The sequence below is a fragment of the Mirounga angustirostris genome, unplaced genomic scaffold (assembly GCF_029215605.1).
Source record: "Mirounga angustirostris isolate CCGP_5_RB_7025 unplaced genomic scaffold, mMirAng1.0.hap1 SCAF_11, whole genome shotgun sequence".
Taxonomy (NCBI): Eukaryota; Metazoa; Chordata; class Mammalia; order Carnivora; family Phocidae; genus Mirounga; species Mirounga angustirostris.
This window is the reverse complement of record NW_026991719.1, coordinates 2,083,215-2,102,534: the sequence shown is the minus strand read 5'-3', so window position 1 is coordinate 2,102,534 and position 19,320 is coordinate 2,083,215. Positions and strand designations below refer to the sequence as shown.

The following is a 19,320-nucleotide window of genomic DNA, read 5'->3' as shown; positions in this document are numbered from 1 at the left end:
ATATTAGAACACGCTGTTTTAGGATGTTAGAAAATAGAATGTTTTTAATATTCTCATGGAATATTAGCAATAATGTATTTCCAGTATAATATACTTGAATATTAGGAGTAGAATAGAAAATAATGAAGTAGGATCTAATATGTTATGAGGCTCTTATTAGAATAATTGATGATGAATCGTCAAAACCCACTCCCAGCCAAAACACTGTGAGCTGACCTTCGCATTTCATACGAGGCAGGGACCTGTGTGTTCACTGGGATGTATTTTCATTTACGCATTTGTAGTTGGAGGGGGTCGAGGCTTTCTGGAGGGGTATCTTGAGAGACACGAGCGCATGTTGATGCCAGAAGCCCCGCCGATCCCTCCTGGGCACTCCTTGGCTCCGTCTGCAGTTCCGCCAGACTTGAGCCTTCCCCTGGGCCACTTCTGAATTTCCTCATTGTCCCCTGCAGCTGCTTCCTCTCCTGCCCATGTTTCCCTGGTAGCAGCTGGAGGTGTCCCGCACCATCCACGTTCAGATCTGCAGTCGGGGCGGTGGGGGGAAGCCCCCCCGAAGCTCCCGAACGAGACTTACGGAACCCCAGGCTTCCGTGGGACCCCACATTGAGGATCACAGCCGTCAACAGTTCAGGCAGCGTGTCCCTGGCACTCTTTCCTACTCTACACTCTGCCCTCCTCCGGTTGCACAGCCCGTCCCCTTGTCCTTGCCACTTTCTCGGAAGGATGCAGGCTTCACGTTTTCTGCGCACCTAACCAGAGGAGGACGTCAAAAACGGTGAACCGGTCGCACCTCCCCGTTCTGTTTTCTTTCCAAAAACTCTTCCTTCTTTTCCTTGAACCCGTGTCCGGAGTGCCCGCCTGCCGAGGCCAGCCTCTCCTATGGTTGTGCAAGAGGGTGATCAGGAGCGTGACGTCACCACCACGACGGTGCCTGTTTCTGGACGGTCCGTTCTCCTGGTAGCTGTAGGTGGGGAGAACGGGTATGTCCAAGTCATCACGGAGAGATGATGGAAACGGTAGCCAAGTTGGCGTGAACGTGGGAGAGGAAGCTCTTGAGCTTCCTTCATGCCCACGAGCGGGTCGTCCTTCGGAGCGCCACTGGGTCCCTCGATACCTTCAGCTCGCTTGCATAACGAGCTCTCCGTGCTTGTTGAAGAACTGGAACTATTCTGTTGGATTAAAGACAGATTTGAAGATTTCTCAGGGCACTTTCCACATGCAAGGGCAGGGCTCATTCTCAGATTCCCGTTCTCTTTGCCTCTTCCTTCGGGCAAGATCTGGTACTGCTCATTTATTATCATTTTTTTCCTCTCGTTGAACTACTACTGACATGCCTTCCCCATGATGCAGTCATGTAACGCCTGCTTCCTGAGAACACTTTGTTTAATAATTATTGTCCATAAATGTTGTTAGGTATGAATGACGCATTTTCTCCTGGTGTTTAACGTGCTGTTCGTGAATGTGCGCCTTTCCCCTGATGAGATCATACAGCCAGCTGTCCTCAGACGGGGCCGCCACCCAAGAAAGGAGTCTGACCTCCCCAGCCACTGTTAGACAAAGCATCTGGCCGACCAGCAGCGGTTGACTCAGGAGCTATTAACTCGAAGGCGTAGTCGGCTGGCGCGGACCCGATGAGCGTCTGTGCGCACACAGACCTTCCCTCCCGGGCCTGCCCTGCGCAGTTTCTCAGGACGGGGTAGCTCGTAACTCTAGAAGCAACAGTGGCCAAAGTACTTGTAGTTATGAAACCCGAATAACCAGCGGCTCAGAGGTTACGCTGTGGCCTTCTGAGCATTGAGCCTCGGCTCACTCCAAAGTGTATCTGAAATGTCACGTAAGAATAAAAGCTGTTTTATGCCTTTATCACACATGGCTACACTTTCACGTTTACTGAGTGTCTTCCATTTTCCTTATTCACCTACCTCTTCTCCCTCAACTTGCCCATTAATTTCCTTTTTTTTTTTGTATTTTCTGTTCTTTAGTTTTTCAGTTTTTCACTTCTCTGTAATGTATGTGCAGAGTTAAATGTGTTCTGTATATTAGTAGCTGTCAGGACAAATGGCTAAAAACATGGTGGCTTACAATCCATGTTCTCCCAGGCCTGGAGGCCCAGAAGTGGAGATCCAGGCGGGGCAACGGAGGGTTCTCCCTGCCTATTCCAGCTTCTGGGCTCCAGGCACCCCTGGGCTTATGGCTGCGTCCCTCACATCTCTGCCTCCGTCTTCATGGGGCTTCTCTCGGTCTGTGTCTCCTCTTCTGTCTCTTATCAGAGCACCTGTTGTTGGATTTAGGGTCACCCTGATCCAAGATTACATCATGTCAGGATCTTTCACTTAATCCCAAATGCAAAGCCTCTCTCTCCAAATAAGCTCCCATTCACAGATTGTCAGGGTAAGAACATGGGTATATCTTTTTGGAGACCACCATTACGCTCACTGTATTCTAGTTTTTTATTTACTTATTTTTTTAAATGTCAGAAATGGATTTGAAGTCAACAGGAAATTTTTTTTTGCCTATCGAAAGTTGCCATCTCCCATCAGGATATCGTTTGAAAACTCCATTTTTTTTTTTTTTTTAAGATCTTATTTATTTATTTAGAGAGAAAGACCACAAGTGGAGGGCGGGGCCAAAGGGAGAGGCAGAGAGAGAATCTCAAGCAGACTGCGCCGAGCATGGAGCCCAATGCGGGACTCGATCTCACGACCCTGAGGTCATGACCTGAGCTGAAATCAAGAGTCGGACACTTAACTGACTGAGCCACGCCATGAAAACTCCATTTTCTAAGATATTCCCAGTGCTTATTTTAGTGAATTAGAAGTCCTATTTCTAAAGGATCCCATTAGCGGGTGTCCTTTTGAGTTCAGGGTCTTTGCCTTCAGCACTCCGAGCAAATACCAAAAGTACAGCTTGTGCCTTGGGGCATGTAGGTAGGTATCTGGCATATATTTATTAACTTTTGTATTTTCTTTTATTTTTCTAGCTCTTAGCAGTTTTAAGTATATTTCTTACTTAGCTTATTTCAGATTTTTTTTCCCCTATTTCAAGGTGTTAGAGAAGACGCATCTGTTGGTTTCTGTGCTAGGACTACAATCTTTTTTATTTTTTTTTTTAAAGATTTTATTTATTTGAGAGAGAGAACATGAGAGGGGGGAGGGTCAGAGGGAGAAGCAGACTCCTTGCCGAGCAGGGAGCCCGACGCGGGGCTCGATCCCGGGACTCCGGGATCATGACCTGAGCCGAAGGCAGTCGCTCAACCGACTGAGCCACCCAGGCGCCCTAGGACTACAATCTTTACTTCTGATAACTATGCCATAAAAACAATACATAAGTGAGTGAGCATGGCCGCGTTGTCAATAAAACTTTATTTATAAAAACGGACTGCTGGCTGTAATGTGCTAGATCCTTGTGGTCTAAAGGTATGACTTGGGAACCAGCCTTGCTCTCACCCAGCTCCCTAAGTGTGACCTACGTGAATTCATCTACTATGGAGATTCAAATACTGGCTGCTTATACAGGTACAGTCTACTCGACCCCCCCCAAAAAAAAAATAGGACACAGTATTACCCATCCTCTTCCATGTTCCCTGCTCACACTTATCAGACACCTACTCTGTGCCCACAGTGCCGTAAATGTGAAGAATACAAAGAACTTCGCTCGCGGTCTGAAGGGGGAGGTGACATTTTGAATGTCCTGCTCGCGTCAAGCAGAAACAGTGCTCGTTACAAAGCAGGGATTCTTTTCCGTGCTTGCTCTCTGCTAAAAATAGATGTTTATTTTTCTTACAGGTTTCCTCCGTTTTTTGATGACAACCCATTTGGCATTTATCAAAAAATCCTTGCAGGCAAAATAGATTTCCCCAGACATTTGGATTTCAGTGTAAAGTAAGTAAACCGTGTCCCTCCTCGTCGGGGGTGTTTATTTTTAAAATCGCGGACAAGAAAATCACAGAGCAGGCAGCTTACTGCCGTTCTTCCTGCTCTGTTTCACGTCTTCTGGTCAGTCAGCTTTTCCACAAGACGGGAAAAGGTGGTCGTTATTCTACTGTAATGAGACTTAGCCTTTTCGTGACTCTTGGCCAGATTTTATGTGTCTTGAGAGAGAGAAATGACATTTACAGTTACCCAATAAAGGCATTTGTGAATCACATTGAGTAAGAGAGCCGTTTGGGTATTTGACGAAAAGGGTCCCTCCCAACCCCCCACCTCCTTTAGCTGGTTTTGCAGTTGGCGGGAGTGTTGATGGCTTTAGCAGGCTGTCTCTTTTTCCTCCTGCTTAAATTATTTTCATTCTTAAATTCCTTTTTCATGCTAAAATTGAGGCTGATGAACACCTGCTATGAGAACTTTCCTCCGGCTTCACTGTTAGTAACTTTGGGTATGCAGTTGATTAAATTTGTGGTAACGGCGGGGAGAAAAGTTTTTTAAAAATCTCAGAATGCTTTTGGCATTCCAGTTACCTTCGTCCATCTGGTCAACTTGTAGACACTTTTGTACCATGATTTCTAGTTCTTTCCTCGCATTTCCCAGGTGAGGTGCTGGGTGCACCAAGCCCTGCTGATCACAAGGTGGTTAGCTGCGTTTAGTCAAGAATTAAACTTTTCTCTCTCTTGCTGTTTTTTAAAGTAGCCCATGGGCAGTGAGTTCAGAGAAAACTGGTTTCATGACACTGGGTCAGCTGCTGGGACCGCTGGCTGCACCCAGTTGCTTTTCTGAGTGGTGAAGGTCATCTCACTCCCCCCAGAGGCTCTCCGTCCAAGTAGAAGACAGGGTTTCTCTGGGCTGGTTGGGCCAGAGGTTGTGTTGTGTTTGACACAGCAGGCAAGTTTAGAAGACTAGCAAAAAAACTAAGTTCCTTTAAAAATAATCACCCAGAAGGTGGGTACTCTGTCCCGTGAATGGTAAGACACGGAGGTGCAGAGGGAGATCGAGCAGTCACAAGTTTATTTTCCCTAGAAAGAAATGAAAACTGTTATATAGAATTTCTCCTCCAGGGTCCAGATCCCATTGGACTTGAGTGACATTTTGTCACATGGACTTGTTAAAAAATTTACTTGTGTATATGCCAACAATTTACCAGTGGTTTGCTTGGATTAAAATCTACTTACACCCATTGGCAGCTTGGCCAATGGGTGACCTTAGACCACTGACATTCTGGGTAAATCTAGGGGGTGTGACCATCTGCCAGCTTGCTGTGTGTGCACACTGGTGGAATCCAGCCCGACGTATATAGCTGTGGCTGAGCTGGTGCTGTTGGTGTGCTTGCTCCAGGTAAAATGAGCGTGGACTGTCTCTTGCATTCTCAAAATCAGCCCCTTGTGGAGACCGCCTGAAGGTCTTAGGCTAGGCAGACCCTCAGAGGATGTATTCACTTCCTCTTACAAGGAATGACTTCAGCTCTTCTCCCCAGAGAAGGGACAGTGCATAAATTCGGAGGTCATTTCTTCCATCATTGGTGGCAAGGGCTCAGGTCAGTCCTATGAAATATTGAGTAAGTTTACGCCGTTCCGTGGAAAAGAATGGAATACAGCAAACGTAAGTTTAATCTACGTCTGGTGTCTTGCTACCTACGCCTTTTTTCCTTGTAGTCAATTCTGAAGAGAGAACCAACAGTGTCAGCGCTGCTATCCTTTGGTCTAGAATGTTCCTCATTTTAGCAGCCCCAGGCTCCTCTTCTCTCTTGCCCTGGGACCCCCGTGTTCCCAACGTGAGGGCTCGGCCAGAGCAGGAACCTGGGATCCTTGGATGCAGTTGCTGATGGCAGATGGTTGTTGAGAAGAACCTCACTTCTTCCCAATGTTGCCTAGATCTTCCTGAGTTGGCTGAGAAGCAGGACCCTGATGAGGCTTGCATATCCAAATCACTGCCGTTGGGTGCCATGACAGTGGACTTTTGACTTTCAGGTTCTCAAGGTCTTCTGTTGTTGGTTCGCACAACCTCGGCGTGTGGCTGTGTCACCTTCCTGCCTGGGCACTTGTGTCTTTGGACTGACACTGAGATTCCTTACAGGAGCTTAAGACAGCTGGAAGGACATCGGAGCTTTGGGGCTTGTTGCCAACTTGGTAGACCAAATACCTAACCAGGGTTTCTTCCTGTCTCAGTGGTCACAGAGAAGCCAGGCAGGATAGTGAGTACGATCTAGAATTTCGGGCGCTGTGAGTAAAGCGATTGCCCACGGCTACAGAGCCTGTCGCAGGATTGCAGGCCCGTCCAGAGTTCAGACACGTCCAGAGATCCTACACGGCTTTGCCATATTGGACGGTCCCTTTACATCCGTACCCTTTGCTTTTGGGACTTTTGTTTTGTAAGGGTTTGATTTTATATTTTAAATAAAATGTCATTGATTTAGAACCCCAGTATAGACAGCTCTAAGTATATGCACTAACAGGGCTGACAGGGGGGTAAATAGTGGGGAAAGAGAAGGAAAAAAACCCACATTTATTTGGGATTGTTTGAGGAGCGTGGTGTTTGGTGATTCACAGTCTAGACATAAGGCACCAGGGATCTTGGGACCCTGGACCTCCACATACGTCGTCACGGGCCTTGGGATCTCAGCCTTCCCAGCTGGTCACAGAGCCCACTCTGTGGTGTGAGTCTGGGGGTGGGCATAAGGTACATCTTAGTCTTGTAAAGTTGTGTCATGGCTTTCTTAAAGCCGGGCCATGGGTCTTTTGATTGGTCTGGGGGATTTCAATATATATTTGAAGTCTCTAGATACTACTATACATAATGCATTCTTTTTATTATGTGCAAAGACATACACACACACACACACACAATTTTTACTTCTTTACCTTTTATTCTTAGAACTAGCCTGTCCTCTGAATGTCTTGATACTCCTCTTAACTGTCAGATCCTAACTGGCCTGGCCTAATCCTAAGGGGCCTGTATTCTGAAACAGCCTGCTATTTAGGAGGAAGGAATGAGTGGAGCAGCAGGGTTTAAGGGACTCACATGTTATAGGAGAGCAAGCAGCGTACGGCCAGAATCCCATAAATAAGTAGACCCTTAGGGCAAAGCGTGGCCATTCATTTTGGTAGAAGCAGATGTCTTCTCTTTGGCAAGGACAGCCTCATGGGTGTATTTTAAGTGAAGTATCACTATACTTGGGGCAGGCACGTAATTTTTTCGCATGTTCTCTTGAAAGGCTCGTTTTCTGCACAATGATTTAATGAACCTTTTCCCCTTCGCTCTGTTGCTCTGTGTAGCCAACCCCGCTTTCCATAAATTATTTAGAAATGAGTATCGGTGAATGAAGAAACAATTGAGAGAAAACGTTGAGGCAAAATGAAAATTGATCCTCTCTCCCGATACATAACGTGGTGGGCAGATTTTATTGTGGTTGGCATGCTGTGTTTGCTTGGGTCCGTATCAAGATGCATCTTCTTTTTGTCTCTTTCCCGCAAATAGAGACCTCATTAGGAAATTGCTTGTTGTTGACAGAACAAGACGCCTCGGAAACATGAAGGTCAGTGTTCGTTTTCATATGTATCATCCACTAGACACTCCCGTCACTTGGCACCATACGTTGTATTAATAGAAACAAAGGCACGGAGATGGTGTTTAATTGTTGGCTACATGTCAAATCTGGGTGTCTGGGCATGCGAAATCCACCTGGGTCTATACCGCATCCCTTCTTCTCCACAAACGAGTAAACGACTCACCCATCATCTCGAAGATGTCGGTATTTTGCTTATTTATTTCGACTGTTCAAATAACGTGATCGACCTACAAGTCACATACCATACACGCCTCCCCATTGAAAGAGTGCAGTCCAACAGCTTTTAATACATTTCCAGAGTTGTGCAGCCAATCCCACAGTCCGTGTTAAAGAACGTTTTCTTGATCTCAAAAAGAAACCCCAAACCCTATGCTGTTGTTATCCGATCCTTCCATCCCTCCTGCCCTGACCAACCACTAATCTGCTTTCTGTCTCTGTAGAATTCCCTGTTCTGGGCTTTCATGTAAATGAATCACACCATAAGTGAGGTTTTGCGTCTGGCTCCTCCCACTGAGCATCATGTTTTCACGGTCCGTCCACATGCTAGAAGGTGTCAGTGCTTTGTTCCTTTTTATGGCCGAGTCACACTCATGGGTGGACCCCATTGTGCTTACTCATCCATCCGTTGATGGACATTTGAGTTGTTTCCCCCTTTTGGCTGTTGTGAATAGTGCCATGACCAGGGGTGTGCACATTTGTGTGTGAATTAATCATTTGAGAATGTGTACATAGTCTATGATTTTCACAAACTTTTCAGGTGGAGGGGAATACATTTAAGAGATTGTTGCATAAATGGTATGATATCTTATATGCATGTTTTGGTTCTATTGTGGCACCACGGAATCCAAGAGAATCTGGGAACATCTTCTTAGCTATTTCTGGTTCTGGACATCCATGGAGGAACTTAAACGTGGGCAGTGCATTGGTGTTACCTGCTTTAGTCTTGGGAGACACAGTAGACTCTGTGTGAGGTTTGATTCCCACCAAACTCTCAGGACCCTCTGTTGATTTGGATGTATTTGTGTGCTGTGGATGCTATAACAAAGGACCAGAGTCTGAGATCCAGGCGGGGCAGGGCCGCTGAGATCCAGGCAGGGCAGAGCCATGCTCCTTCCAGAGGCTCCAGGGAAGGGTCCTTCCTCCTCTTCCAGCTTCTGGGGCTCCAGGCATCCCTGGGTTTGTGGCCGCATCCCTCCCGTCTCTGCCTCCATCTTCACGTGGCTTCTCCTCTGTGTCTGTGTCTCTCCTCTTCTGTCTCTCACAAGGACACCTGTCCTTGGATTTAGGGCCACCCTGATCCAGGATAAGCTCTTCTAAGATCCTTCGCTTAATCATATCTGCAAAGACCCTATTTCCAAATAAGTTCTTCTGCATAGGTTCCAGGTGACATTTCACAAACTTTGTTATATTCAGATCCATTGGCTTCTTCCTATGTCACAGAATTCATGTGTTTCTATCTTAACAACTCCCAACGTTTAATAGATTAAAAAAGTTGCTCCAAGGGCCATTAAAAGGGAGAAGAAGGTAGGGTCAAAGGCTGAACACCTGGGAGGGATTTTCAAAGACCATGATGCCATTGGCATCTGCAAGTTGGCCGTTGGCATCACCCTCGAGAAGGAAGCAGACAGACCTTAACACACTGTTCCTATTACACAAACACACTGATACTATAATTGGAAGGTTCTGCTGGGTAGCTGTTCAGACCTCTGAAGTTGGACATCATGGGTTTGAGTCCTAGTCGTATGATTTACTAGCTTCACAATAATTAGCCAGTTACACCATTTAGTGAACCTTGGTTTCCAGGTCTGTATGATGAGGATGCTAAATACCAAAGAAAACTGTCCAGACGAAAACAGGTGGCAGACTCAGAAATGACCGTGTGTCTCTCTTGTTTTATCTCAGGAGCTGAGACATCGTCTTAACTTTTATGTGTGGTCCAGAGTAGTAATGACGGGATTTGTTTCCACTATGAATTAAAGTGAACAGAACAAACAGCTTCATTTATACGTTTCCCCTCCTAGCTCACGGTCCAGGGACCATTACTCAAAACATAGCACACTGTTTAAATTTGATTTAATTTTTTTTTATTCTATACTGAGTAAAGTAGAGATTCTCTGGAATATTTTATTCCCTGTCCTGTCAAAATTCTGTCTACTGATGATGCCTGTTTCTTTTCAAGAATGGAGCGGATGACGTGAAACGACACCGGTGGTTCCGAACTGTGGATTGGGAGGCGGTCCCACAAAGGAAACTGAAGGTACAACATACGTACGTGGGCGACTGTCAGCTCAGCATCCTTTACCTGTCTTCGGCAAGGGGCAGAGTCTGACTCTGACTTGTTTATTTATGGCTGATACATAACTAATTTGTATAATACAGCTGATCATCTCAAATCATTAATAAGCCAAGATCTCTTTTCAGTGGAAATCTTAGTGCGACAGAGACACCTAGAGGTAATGGGTTAAGACCCCACATTTTACAGGGCACCTGGGTGCCTCAGTCGTTAAGCATCTGCCTTCAGCTCAGGTCATGATCTCAGGGTCCTGAGATCGAGCCCTGCATCAGGCTCCCTGCTCGGCGGGGAGCCTGCTTCTCCCTCTCCCACTCCCCCTGCTTGTGTTCCCTCTCTCCCTGTGTCTCTCTCTGTCAAATAAATAAATAAAATGTTTAAAAAAAAAAAAAGACCCCACATTTTACAATTGGATTTTTTGAGACCTGGCTCTGTCCCTCACTGGAACTATGACTAAGATGAGTCCCATCCCACCAGTTTCTAATCGGGAATGGTAAATGGTGTAACACAGATCAGGTGTTTGTCCAGCACTTACGGATATTGTGCAGTGATGGTGATAGATTAGATGGAGAATATTTTCTAGATCACCTTTCTTTGAACTGAATATGTATATATATATTGTGTGTATATATATATTTCTAAAGATTTAGAGAGACAAAGAAAGGGAGCATGCACATGTGAGCAGGGGAGGGGTAGGGGGGAGGGAAAAATCTCAAGCCAACTCCCCACTGAGCGTGGACCCGCTGGGGGACTTGATCTCACGACCCTGAGGTCATGACCTCAGCCGAAATCAACAGTCGGACTAAGCCACCCCGGCGACCCAGGATTGAAATGTATTTTTGACATGAGTCTTCAATAACGACATTTTCAACCTTGGCCTTTTTAGAATCAGTGGAAAGACTTTAAAAATGCTTATGCCTGGCCCCCAGCCCAGAACCTAGGGTCCAGCCCAGACCACCAGTGTCTCAGTGATCTGCTTTTAAGTGTTTTATTGTATTAAATGACTTATTTTTTCATTGACTAAATGATATATTTTCATTGTTCAAAAACCAAATCAATCTTAGAAGGTTATGCATTACCAAGTGTTACTCTCTTGCTCTATTTCCTCCTGAGCCCCTTGCTTGTTTTTTTTTTCCCCCTAATTCTTTTTTTTTAAATTTTATTTTTTTTATTCTTATGTTAATCCCCATACATTACGTCATTAGTTTTAGATGAAGTGTTCCATGATTCATTGTTTGTGCATAACACCCAGTGCTCCATGCAGAACGTGCCCTCCTCAATACCCACCACCAGGCTAACCCATCCTCCCACCCCCCTCCCCTCTAGAACCCTGTTTGTTTTTCAGAGTCCATCGTCTCTCATGGTTCGTCTACCCCTCCGATTTCCCCCGCTTCATTCTTCCCCTCCCGCTACCTTCTTCTTCTTTTTTTTTCTTAACATATATTGCATTATTTGTTTCAGAGGTACGCCCCTTGCTTGTTTTTATAAATAAAGTTTTATTAGCACATGGCCACCTGCATTGATTTACATGTTGTCTGTGGCTGCTTTCGCCCTGCCGGGGCAGAGGCTGAGTAGTCAGCACAGCAGTTCTACAGCCTGCACAACCAAAAATACTTACTGGCTGGCCCTCTACGGGAACCTTTGGCTGACCTCCTTTTCAATGCCAGTGACCTCATTTTATCGATACGGGACTGAGGCTTGGCTTTGGTGATACTAACGCTGGAGGTTCTTCATGACATCTCTCTGGGACTTTCCAAACTCTTGGCCACTGGACCAGCTACCGCAGAATCACTCAGACCTGGGCAGGCCTTGGAATCTGCATTAACAAGGAATCTGGGTGGTTCTCCAGTCTAGAATTTAAGAAGCGAGGGCTGGCTACCATCCTTCCTCCCTTCCTTCCCTGTACTGCACCATTGGCAGATAGCTTATTGGCAGTATCTCCAATTCAAAGCTTTCCACGTTCATAAACAAAGGAAGGACAACTTCGATGTTTTGTGCTTTTCCCCCCAAACCATCTCCATTTGTATGCGAAGTCATAGACATAAAGGGATGCACGTCCCATCCAGGTACACACCATTCCCTTCTGACTGTGCCTCTGTGTCATGCCCCTGCCCTGCAGCCCCCCATTGTGCCCAAGCTGTGCGGCGAGGGTGATACCTCCAACTTCGAAGCGTATCCCGAGAATGACTGGAACACGGCCCCTCCAGTGTCACCGAAAGATTTGGAAGTCTTCAAGAATTTCTGAGGACAGGAATCCTCATCTGGAAGGTATATCTTTAGTTTTAGTAATTACGCATCGGTGAGGATGACGTGTCCTCACCTCAAGGGGATGTTGCGTTGTTGGAGTGGGGCTTCCCTCATCCACTGGAACTCGAGCAGTGGGGCGGAGCTAGATGGAGTCCTTCCGAGCATCAGCTTCCTCAACGCCCTGGGGTGTGTTACTCAAGACGTGGTGTGGCCCGGAGACAGCACTGCCCCCAACATCCCACACCTGCTGGGGGAGAATCTAGGGCTAAGTAAGACCCTGTGAGAGGCGTGTGTGCCTACACATTCCAGGGACACAGCCCCTTTGGTAAAGATTCCTGAATTCTTGTGTTCTGGAAACCCTGAGTTCCACACCAACTTCCTCATAGATACCTACCAAATATTTTCAAAAGGGTTTTTTTTAGGTCCCCTTTTCACTAAAAACTGATGACAGCAGTGAACACCTCCTATGGAATTTGCTAAGCTCCATTTGACATTTAAAAGAATGGATTTTTGAGTCTCTCATTTCTTGGAACCTTTGAAGGTCTATGACTCTGTGTTTGTGGAATCTGTGACTTGATGACTTTGAAGGATTTTTGAATGTGGGTAGTAAAGACCTTTCAGTTACTCCAGTTCTGTGAGGAGCTCGGTGACATACACCACTTAAATCAGGTTTTCCTTCTCACGACACCCAGGCAAGAAAAATTGCGGGAAGGAAGAGAAGCAAGATACTGCCGATGATATGTCTACTCCTTGACTTTTCTTGTTTTTTGCCTCTGTCCCCCCAACAGTGCTTATGAGGAATGGGAGAAATAATTGTCCGGTCAATATCATGTGCAAATTGACACCATTATAGTGCCCTCCTCGCAGGGAGGGAGGCGTGGTATACCAGAAACCTGTACTCCCGGCTGGTATTGCCATGCAGATAACGAGAGGAAACCTGCCTAAAAGTTAAAACATGGAAACAAAAATTCAGTAAGAGAGACAGGTGGCCGTGTGGATGAGAACGGAACATGTCTGCTTGATGGGTTTTAGTCTTTTCAACACATAATGATTGTTCTCCTGAGGTTTTCTTAAAGACTCTCTTTAGCTTTTCCAGCTCCTGCAAAGCTAGTGAAGGCCAGTTATGAGTTTTAAAAATAGAAGGGGTTTCTAAATTCAGGTTTTATTTTCTGTTCTCTTCATTTGCTTCAATTTTGAATGATTTGCCCATAATATTTTATGCGTTATTTTTATCCAGTAATCTTTAAATGATGAAAGACATGGTATGTTTTCTAGTGAAGGACACTTCGTTGATAAGTCAGAGGACTGGGGCCCTTTTGTAACAGAGATACTGTTAAATTTACTTAAGGAAACACAAATCTGCCGTCTGATGGGGTTTGTTGTGTACTCAGTGGATAGTTTTCTATTCACGGTTAGGAATTGTGCCCCCAGCTGCCCCAGCTACCTTTTTAGCAGATTCTGCAGATAGGAATAACTTTCTCAAGGCGGTGCGTATCCTTGGGAACTGACTGAGCCAACCCGGGCATCTCACTGCTCAATTAATAATTTAATAATTTATTAAAAAATAAATTATTTTATTAAGCATTTCCCACCCCTTAGAATTTGTGCTTGTGGGTCTTTGCAAGAAGAATTTCAATGGAAAGTTGGTTTTTGTGTGTGTATTATTGAGTTATTTTTGAATTATTAGTATGATAATTAAAAACTTACCCAGTTATTCTGAAAACTAACAAAATTCTTTTTTATTTCATGTTGCAAACAGGATGATTTGAACCTGCACATCAGAGCTGCACATCAGCCCTGAAGAAGGGTCGTGTCCATGGGATAAGGACATTTCCATATTCTATAAGTCTGGATGTATATAAAGAGCCTGGATATCCGTACAAAGTCATGGACCTGGCATTATTTAAGGAACTGGAAATTAAGCATCATTAAGCAACTGGAAATCTACTGCACAGTAGGACCTTTTGGAAAATTGTTTGGTTGTAGATTTTATCTTATCTCTTAGTGTGATGAACCTACTGTGATATCTTGGTTTTCCTCACAGACTTAACTTTATAAGTTTGAACTGAACGTGTTCGGTTATAACCACAGATGGTGTGCTTGCGCGCGTGTGTGCGTGTGTGTGTGTGTATAAAAAGACCATATGTCTGGTGCACAGGAATTGTACCGTGATGTAAATCTTCATACTTGGCAGAGCCTATGATTTTTATTTTCCAAATTGCTCTTTCAAGAATCTTTTTCTTGGGGACAAAAGCTAAGACAGATATGATGTGTGCATTTTTTATCGTCTGATGTGCATTTTGTAGCTTGTGAAGAAAAAACATCGTGTGGTGATCCACATCCCATGTCTTTAGTGCTTCATGTCTGGTGACTTTAGGTCTTGAAACCAGAAGGGAAGACAAGGGTGTATCAGTTTGAATTTGAGTCTGAGAATACCAGTGGCCATTAATGTTGTTCAAGGAATGGAACACAGTCCAGAAATTTCCTGCATCACATCCAGAAATTTCATACTCCGTGGGCGGGGGGGTTGAGGCTAGTGGCTACCTATTAAAATTCCAGTTGAGCTCTGTCTCCAACAAAATGCAGAGCTAACAAATGACTGTTGGCTCAGTTGCATGGATGACCTTCATGCAAACGTGTTTTTTTTTTAACTTTCTTTTTTTTAACTTCCATTGTGGGAAAAATAAGACGCAAATGAGCTATAGGATGTCAGTGTTCAGCATAGTAGAAATTAACCCGTCTTGTTTCTATCCTCGTAAATGTTCAGTTTTGGGTGTGTCCAGCACACTCTTGTCTCGTAGGTAGGGCGTGCTTATCGGTGGCTGAGATTTTGTCTTTTCCTCTCTGGACCTGATCGTGAAGATACCATGAAGAGCACCCTGCAAATGCTTTCCCCTTGGGATTGACATAATGCAAGGCGGATGTGGATTGGGCTCCAGTGAGTGTGTTGGCTAGATGTGGATCTTCCCAGAAAAGAGGGCGTGTAAAGAGGTCCTAGGGGTCCATGCTCTCCGTGATCCATTGCTTTGTCTTGTGCTTCTCTTCCTCATTCTGAAGTTCGCTATACAAATCTCAAGGTGTTGCCCATTCTCTGCTGACCGTGACTCAGCTGGACAAACAGAGTTGCCATGTCTGCATTGTGTCTGGTCGTAGGGCTCAACCGTGACCTTCTGCAGGGACGTCTGTGCGCTTAACTAGTGGGTGCCAGAGCCTTTGGTGACCGCAGAGGGACACCCACACAGACCTCCAAGACCCCTTCTGTACCCTTCCTTTCTTCCCAGGGTGGGCCTGGAAAAGTCCAGCTCCTTGGGCAGCAGGGATGGGAGCAGTGCTTGCCCTGGGAGGTGTGATGGTGAGATGGGTGCAGGGAAGAGGCAAGCCTGGGCACCCTCTCAAGGCTTCTCCAGCTCCATGTTCTTGAGTCACCTTGTGGATTCTTGGCCATCGTAGGCATTATTTTCCAGTGCCGTGCCTGGGAAGATCTTTTCTTTCCATGTAACCCTTTGTACCTCTCTTCTGCAAGCACGTCTGTGGATGTGGAGAGCTGCCGCATGGCAAAGTCATACATCTCTTTAAGCAGCAAAATGTCAAAGGCCGTGCAGTTGCCTACCATATTTGGCCAGATCCCACTCACAAGTCCGAAGCACGCAGATGTGCTGGAAGGTGGAATGAAGAACACGTGCACCCACCCAAGCTTGAAATTGAAGGCACATTTCCCCCTTTCTCGTGCATGACCTGCTCTTCAAATACAAATCCAATGAGTAAGGTCAAAGTGACTACAAGATTTAGTAAAATAAACTCTTTATAATGAGTAACTCAAAGAAAAATTATTTTTAAAGGGCGTGCTGTATGGATGGATGTTCCAACAGATTGGTGTTTTTAGTCTGTACCGAGCAATCCCCATGCTGTTTGCATTCAGTAGGGGACCAGAACGGGCAACATGTTCAGCCTGAAGTTTCTTAACTGTTTCATCATTGACTATTATAAGGCTAAATCGGCAAAGTGATGGTGCCCTGGGATAAAAACCCATGAGGGAAAGCAAAGATCTCACATCCTCTGACTTATAAAAATAAATTATTATTATTTTAGAGCCTTGTGCTTAAAAAAATAAAAATAAATGAAACACCTTTCTTGAACATGATAAAGCATTGTATGTAGACACATTGACCCACATGCATAATCCCGGGTTTAGTTCTCACTGTCTCGGATTTAATATAGGATGTGAAAAACAGCCTCAAAAAAGCATGAAATGCAATGCCTTAATTTTGGACAGATATGCACACACACACTCAACAAACGCCAACATTGGAATGCACAGATCACATGGTTCTTTAAAAACATCGGCAATCAGCCATGCAAAACAAATTAAAAACTAAAAGGAATTCCAAGAATACCAGATGGTGTTAAACTCAGTCTTTCCATTTCAATATTCGAGGTGGCACATGCCATGTGTTAACGGCCCGTGGCTGGACTGGAATTAAGCAGAGTGACGTAATGCAAAGACTGACTTAATCAAAATGAGTCTCAAACACATGGGACACTCACTGTATATAATTGAAAAATAGTTTACTCGGTGGGGGCACTCTGAAATTTTCAGGTATCTAATCAGGTATCTACATGCAGAAGTCATGAGAGGAAACATGGAAATATTCGCAAAATTCGCATCAGAAAAAAAATGATAGACTCCTTTTGTTCTATGCAATTTTATGAGTTGGCAATATTTTCTTAAAAACAAATACCGTTTAAAAAAAATCCTCAGGAAACGCGTGTTTTGCAAAGAAATATGTTGGGGTGGTTGGTGTTTTTCTAAGGGAATTGTCACCAACCCCCTTGAACGCACTCTGCAAAGCTAAGAAGGAAATTAAATCACAGCATATCCTGCATTTGCGTTGGCCACCTTCCAGTTCTCGCAGAACGTATGTTACAACCCTGCCTGGCATAAACGTATCCGCATGGTGCTGCGCACATCTCGATTTCTACCGTTGACGTGGCGGTACGTCCAGAGAGAGCCCGACAACAAGGTGCGAGTGCCCAGCTCGAGTCCTCGTGATGCTTTCACACTCCTCTTCCCATCCCTGCCCACACACCAGTCCATGGGCATCTGGTACAGGGTTCTGTTTCATTCTGCACTCTCTACCTAAGGACTCCCTTGTTACCAACGACAGAGTCACCAATACCGCTAGATAGTCACGTGACGTGGGATGCATTTGCCATTGCTATGTATGACCTAAGCTGCCTCTAGATTTTGGACCACTGGAACTGTGAAAATACGCCATCAAGTAGAGACCCCCGTGCCCCCACTCTCTAGGCACCGAGGGCTGCCCACCCGCGGGGAGCGCTTCAGGCTGCATCAAATCCTAGGACCGCGTCAATATTCCCATTCTAGCCACTTGGTTATTGTAGTGCAGGAAAAATACGTGGTTGGATTTCCCACCCCCCAACCGATTGATTTTTACATCCCCAAATGAGTATGTTCGCAGAAGCCGCTGAGGGCTCCTGTGGTGGCGATTGAGGATGTGAGGCGCGAGTTCTTATTTTTCCGGAGGTCCATCCACCGAGAGTATGGGTGTTACCTGCGTTAGACAAGTCCTGTAGTGCGTGTCCCTGTTTCTTACGGAGGTGAGAAGGCCTCCTCTTTGCTTCACCTTCAGTGGACAATGTCCACTTACCAAAAACAAGAAGACAAGCACATGATCTGTCGTGTTAATAATGTATTTGGGTAGTTTGGTGTGTGCGTGCGTGAGCGCGTTTGTGTCTCGGTGGCGGTGGAGTTCGGGAGTGGTGTTTCGCCAAGTGTCACATTTTCCTATCAACTTTGCTTTGCAGACCCCGTGGGCTTAACAGTCCTTTGTAGTAAAAGGGAAACGCTCTGTCACCGTTTCCTATAAATTATTGCGCTGTAATGCATCCTGTTGTGCTTTCACTGGCTCTTCCCTGGTGGACACCCCTGTTAATTTAAAGTAAAAGTCATTACGTGTGTGTGTTAGCAGATGGGATTTCAAGCCTTCTGACACTCAGGGCATCTTGTCCTCCGAGATGGTTCTTCAGCTCTGCAGAACGGTCGTAGCTTCCTTCTTCCTTGTGCTGGGCTACGGGCAGCCTGGCCGGGTGGCCCGGGGACAGCCGTGGGGTGCGGCAGACACGAGACGGAGTGCCTTGGCAGGTGTGGTGCGCCCCGGCGAGCCAGCACTGGGATCCCTGTGGGGTCGTCCCAGCTTCTCATGTGGAAAAAAAAAATAGCCTGTTGCTAATTCTTTCAATTCTTGCACAATGAAAATCACTGTGATTTGTATATATACCCTACGAAGATTTTACTGCTGCCTAATTTATGTAATAATACTATTCATTCCAGGTTTGTTTAATAAAACTTTGTATCTTTTAAGACGTCTGATTCTGGTCTGCTTCTTCGGTTTCGGGACAAGCTTGTCTTCATTCATCTAGTTCAGCTGTCAGAGGTGTCTCTTAATTTTTAGCTTTTTCATTGAGGTATAATTGACATACGGTATTAATTTAGTTTCGGGTGAACAGCATAATGATTTGATATCTGTATATATTGCAAAATAATCACCACCGTAAGTGTAGTTAATATCCATCACCACACATAGTTGTGAACTTATTTTTCTTGTGATGAGAATTTTTAAATTCTTTCTTCTAAGCAAGTTTCAAGTATGTGATACAGTATTACTGTATCTTTTTCTGCAAAGGGCCACATGGTAAATATTTCAATGTTGCAGGATACACAGTGTCTGTCAAGACCACAAAAGCTTCCCTAGACAATATGTAAATGAACAGCCTGTGTTCCAATAAAGTTTTATTAAAACAAAAATACAGTTCAGGGGCCAGATTTCTTGCTCAGGCCACGCTTTGCCAGATTCTAATCCAGTGCCTGAGGGTGACTTTGCACATCGCCTTTGCGGCTTGTTAAAAATGTGCCGTCCTCATCATTACAAATAAATAAGTTATTCGATGGCACATTCTCTTTACTCACATAGCTTGACACCTGGCTTTCCAGGTCACCTGCTGCTTGCTAAAAATATCCTGCCTTTATCACTCAGGTCAACCCGTCTGATCGATGACACTGACAGCGCTTGCTACAGCCCAATAGCAGGATGTGGTCCCACAGGAGCCTGTTTACCTGGTGACCAAGCTCATCCACCTCTCCTCCTGGAAATCCCTTGCAAGAGGGAATCTTTCAAGGACAGGCAAGGGCAACTTCAGGTCTGGTTCCAAACCTTCTGGGTAGGGACAGCTCCAGAATTTCTGTAGAGTAGGTGCTTAGGTGGTGA

General features: G+C 45.2%; 1 protein-coding gene across 3 annotated transcripts in view; it reads left to right on the top strand.

Moving 5' to 3' along the window:
- The window catches only part of PRKX (protein kinase cAMP-dependent X-linked catalytic subunit), a 79,850-nt gene extending 61,434 nt beyond the window's left edge, over positions 1 to 18,416 (top strand). Inside the window, exons 5-9 of one of the 3 annotated variants that reach the window (XM_064573687.1) lie at positions 3,786 to 3,881; positions 7,407 to 7,464; positions 9,677 to 9,754; positions 11,907 to 12,055; positions 13,794 to 18,416. In XM_064573687.1, the coding sequence (XP_064429757.1) occupies positions 3,786 to 3,881; positions 7,407 to 7,464; positions 9,677 to 9,754; positions 11,907 to 12,032 (358 nt within the window). In that variant the 3' untranslated portion in view covers positions 12,033 to 12,055; positions 13,794 to 18,416. Of the gene's footprint in view, positions 1 to 452; positions 3,750 to 3,785; positions 3,882 to 7,406; positions 7,465 to 9,676; positions 9,755 to 11,906; positions 12,057 to 13,793 lie in introns of those variants that run through there. The other 2 variants (XM_064573688.1, XM_064573689.1) reach the window with 2 other exon arrangements.
- Positions 18,417 to 19,320: the final 904 nt, after the last annotated feature.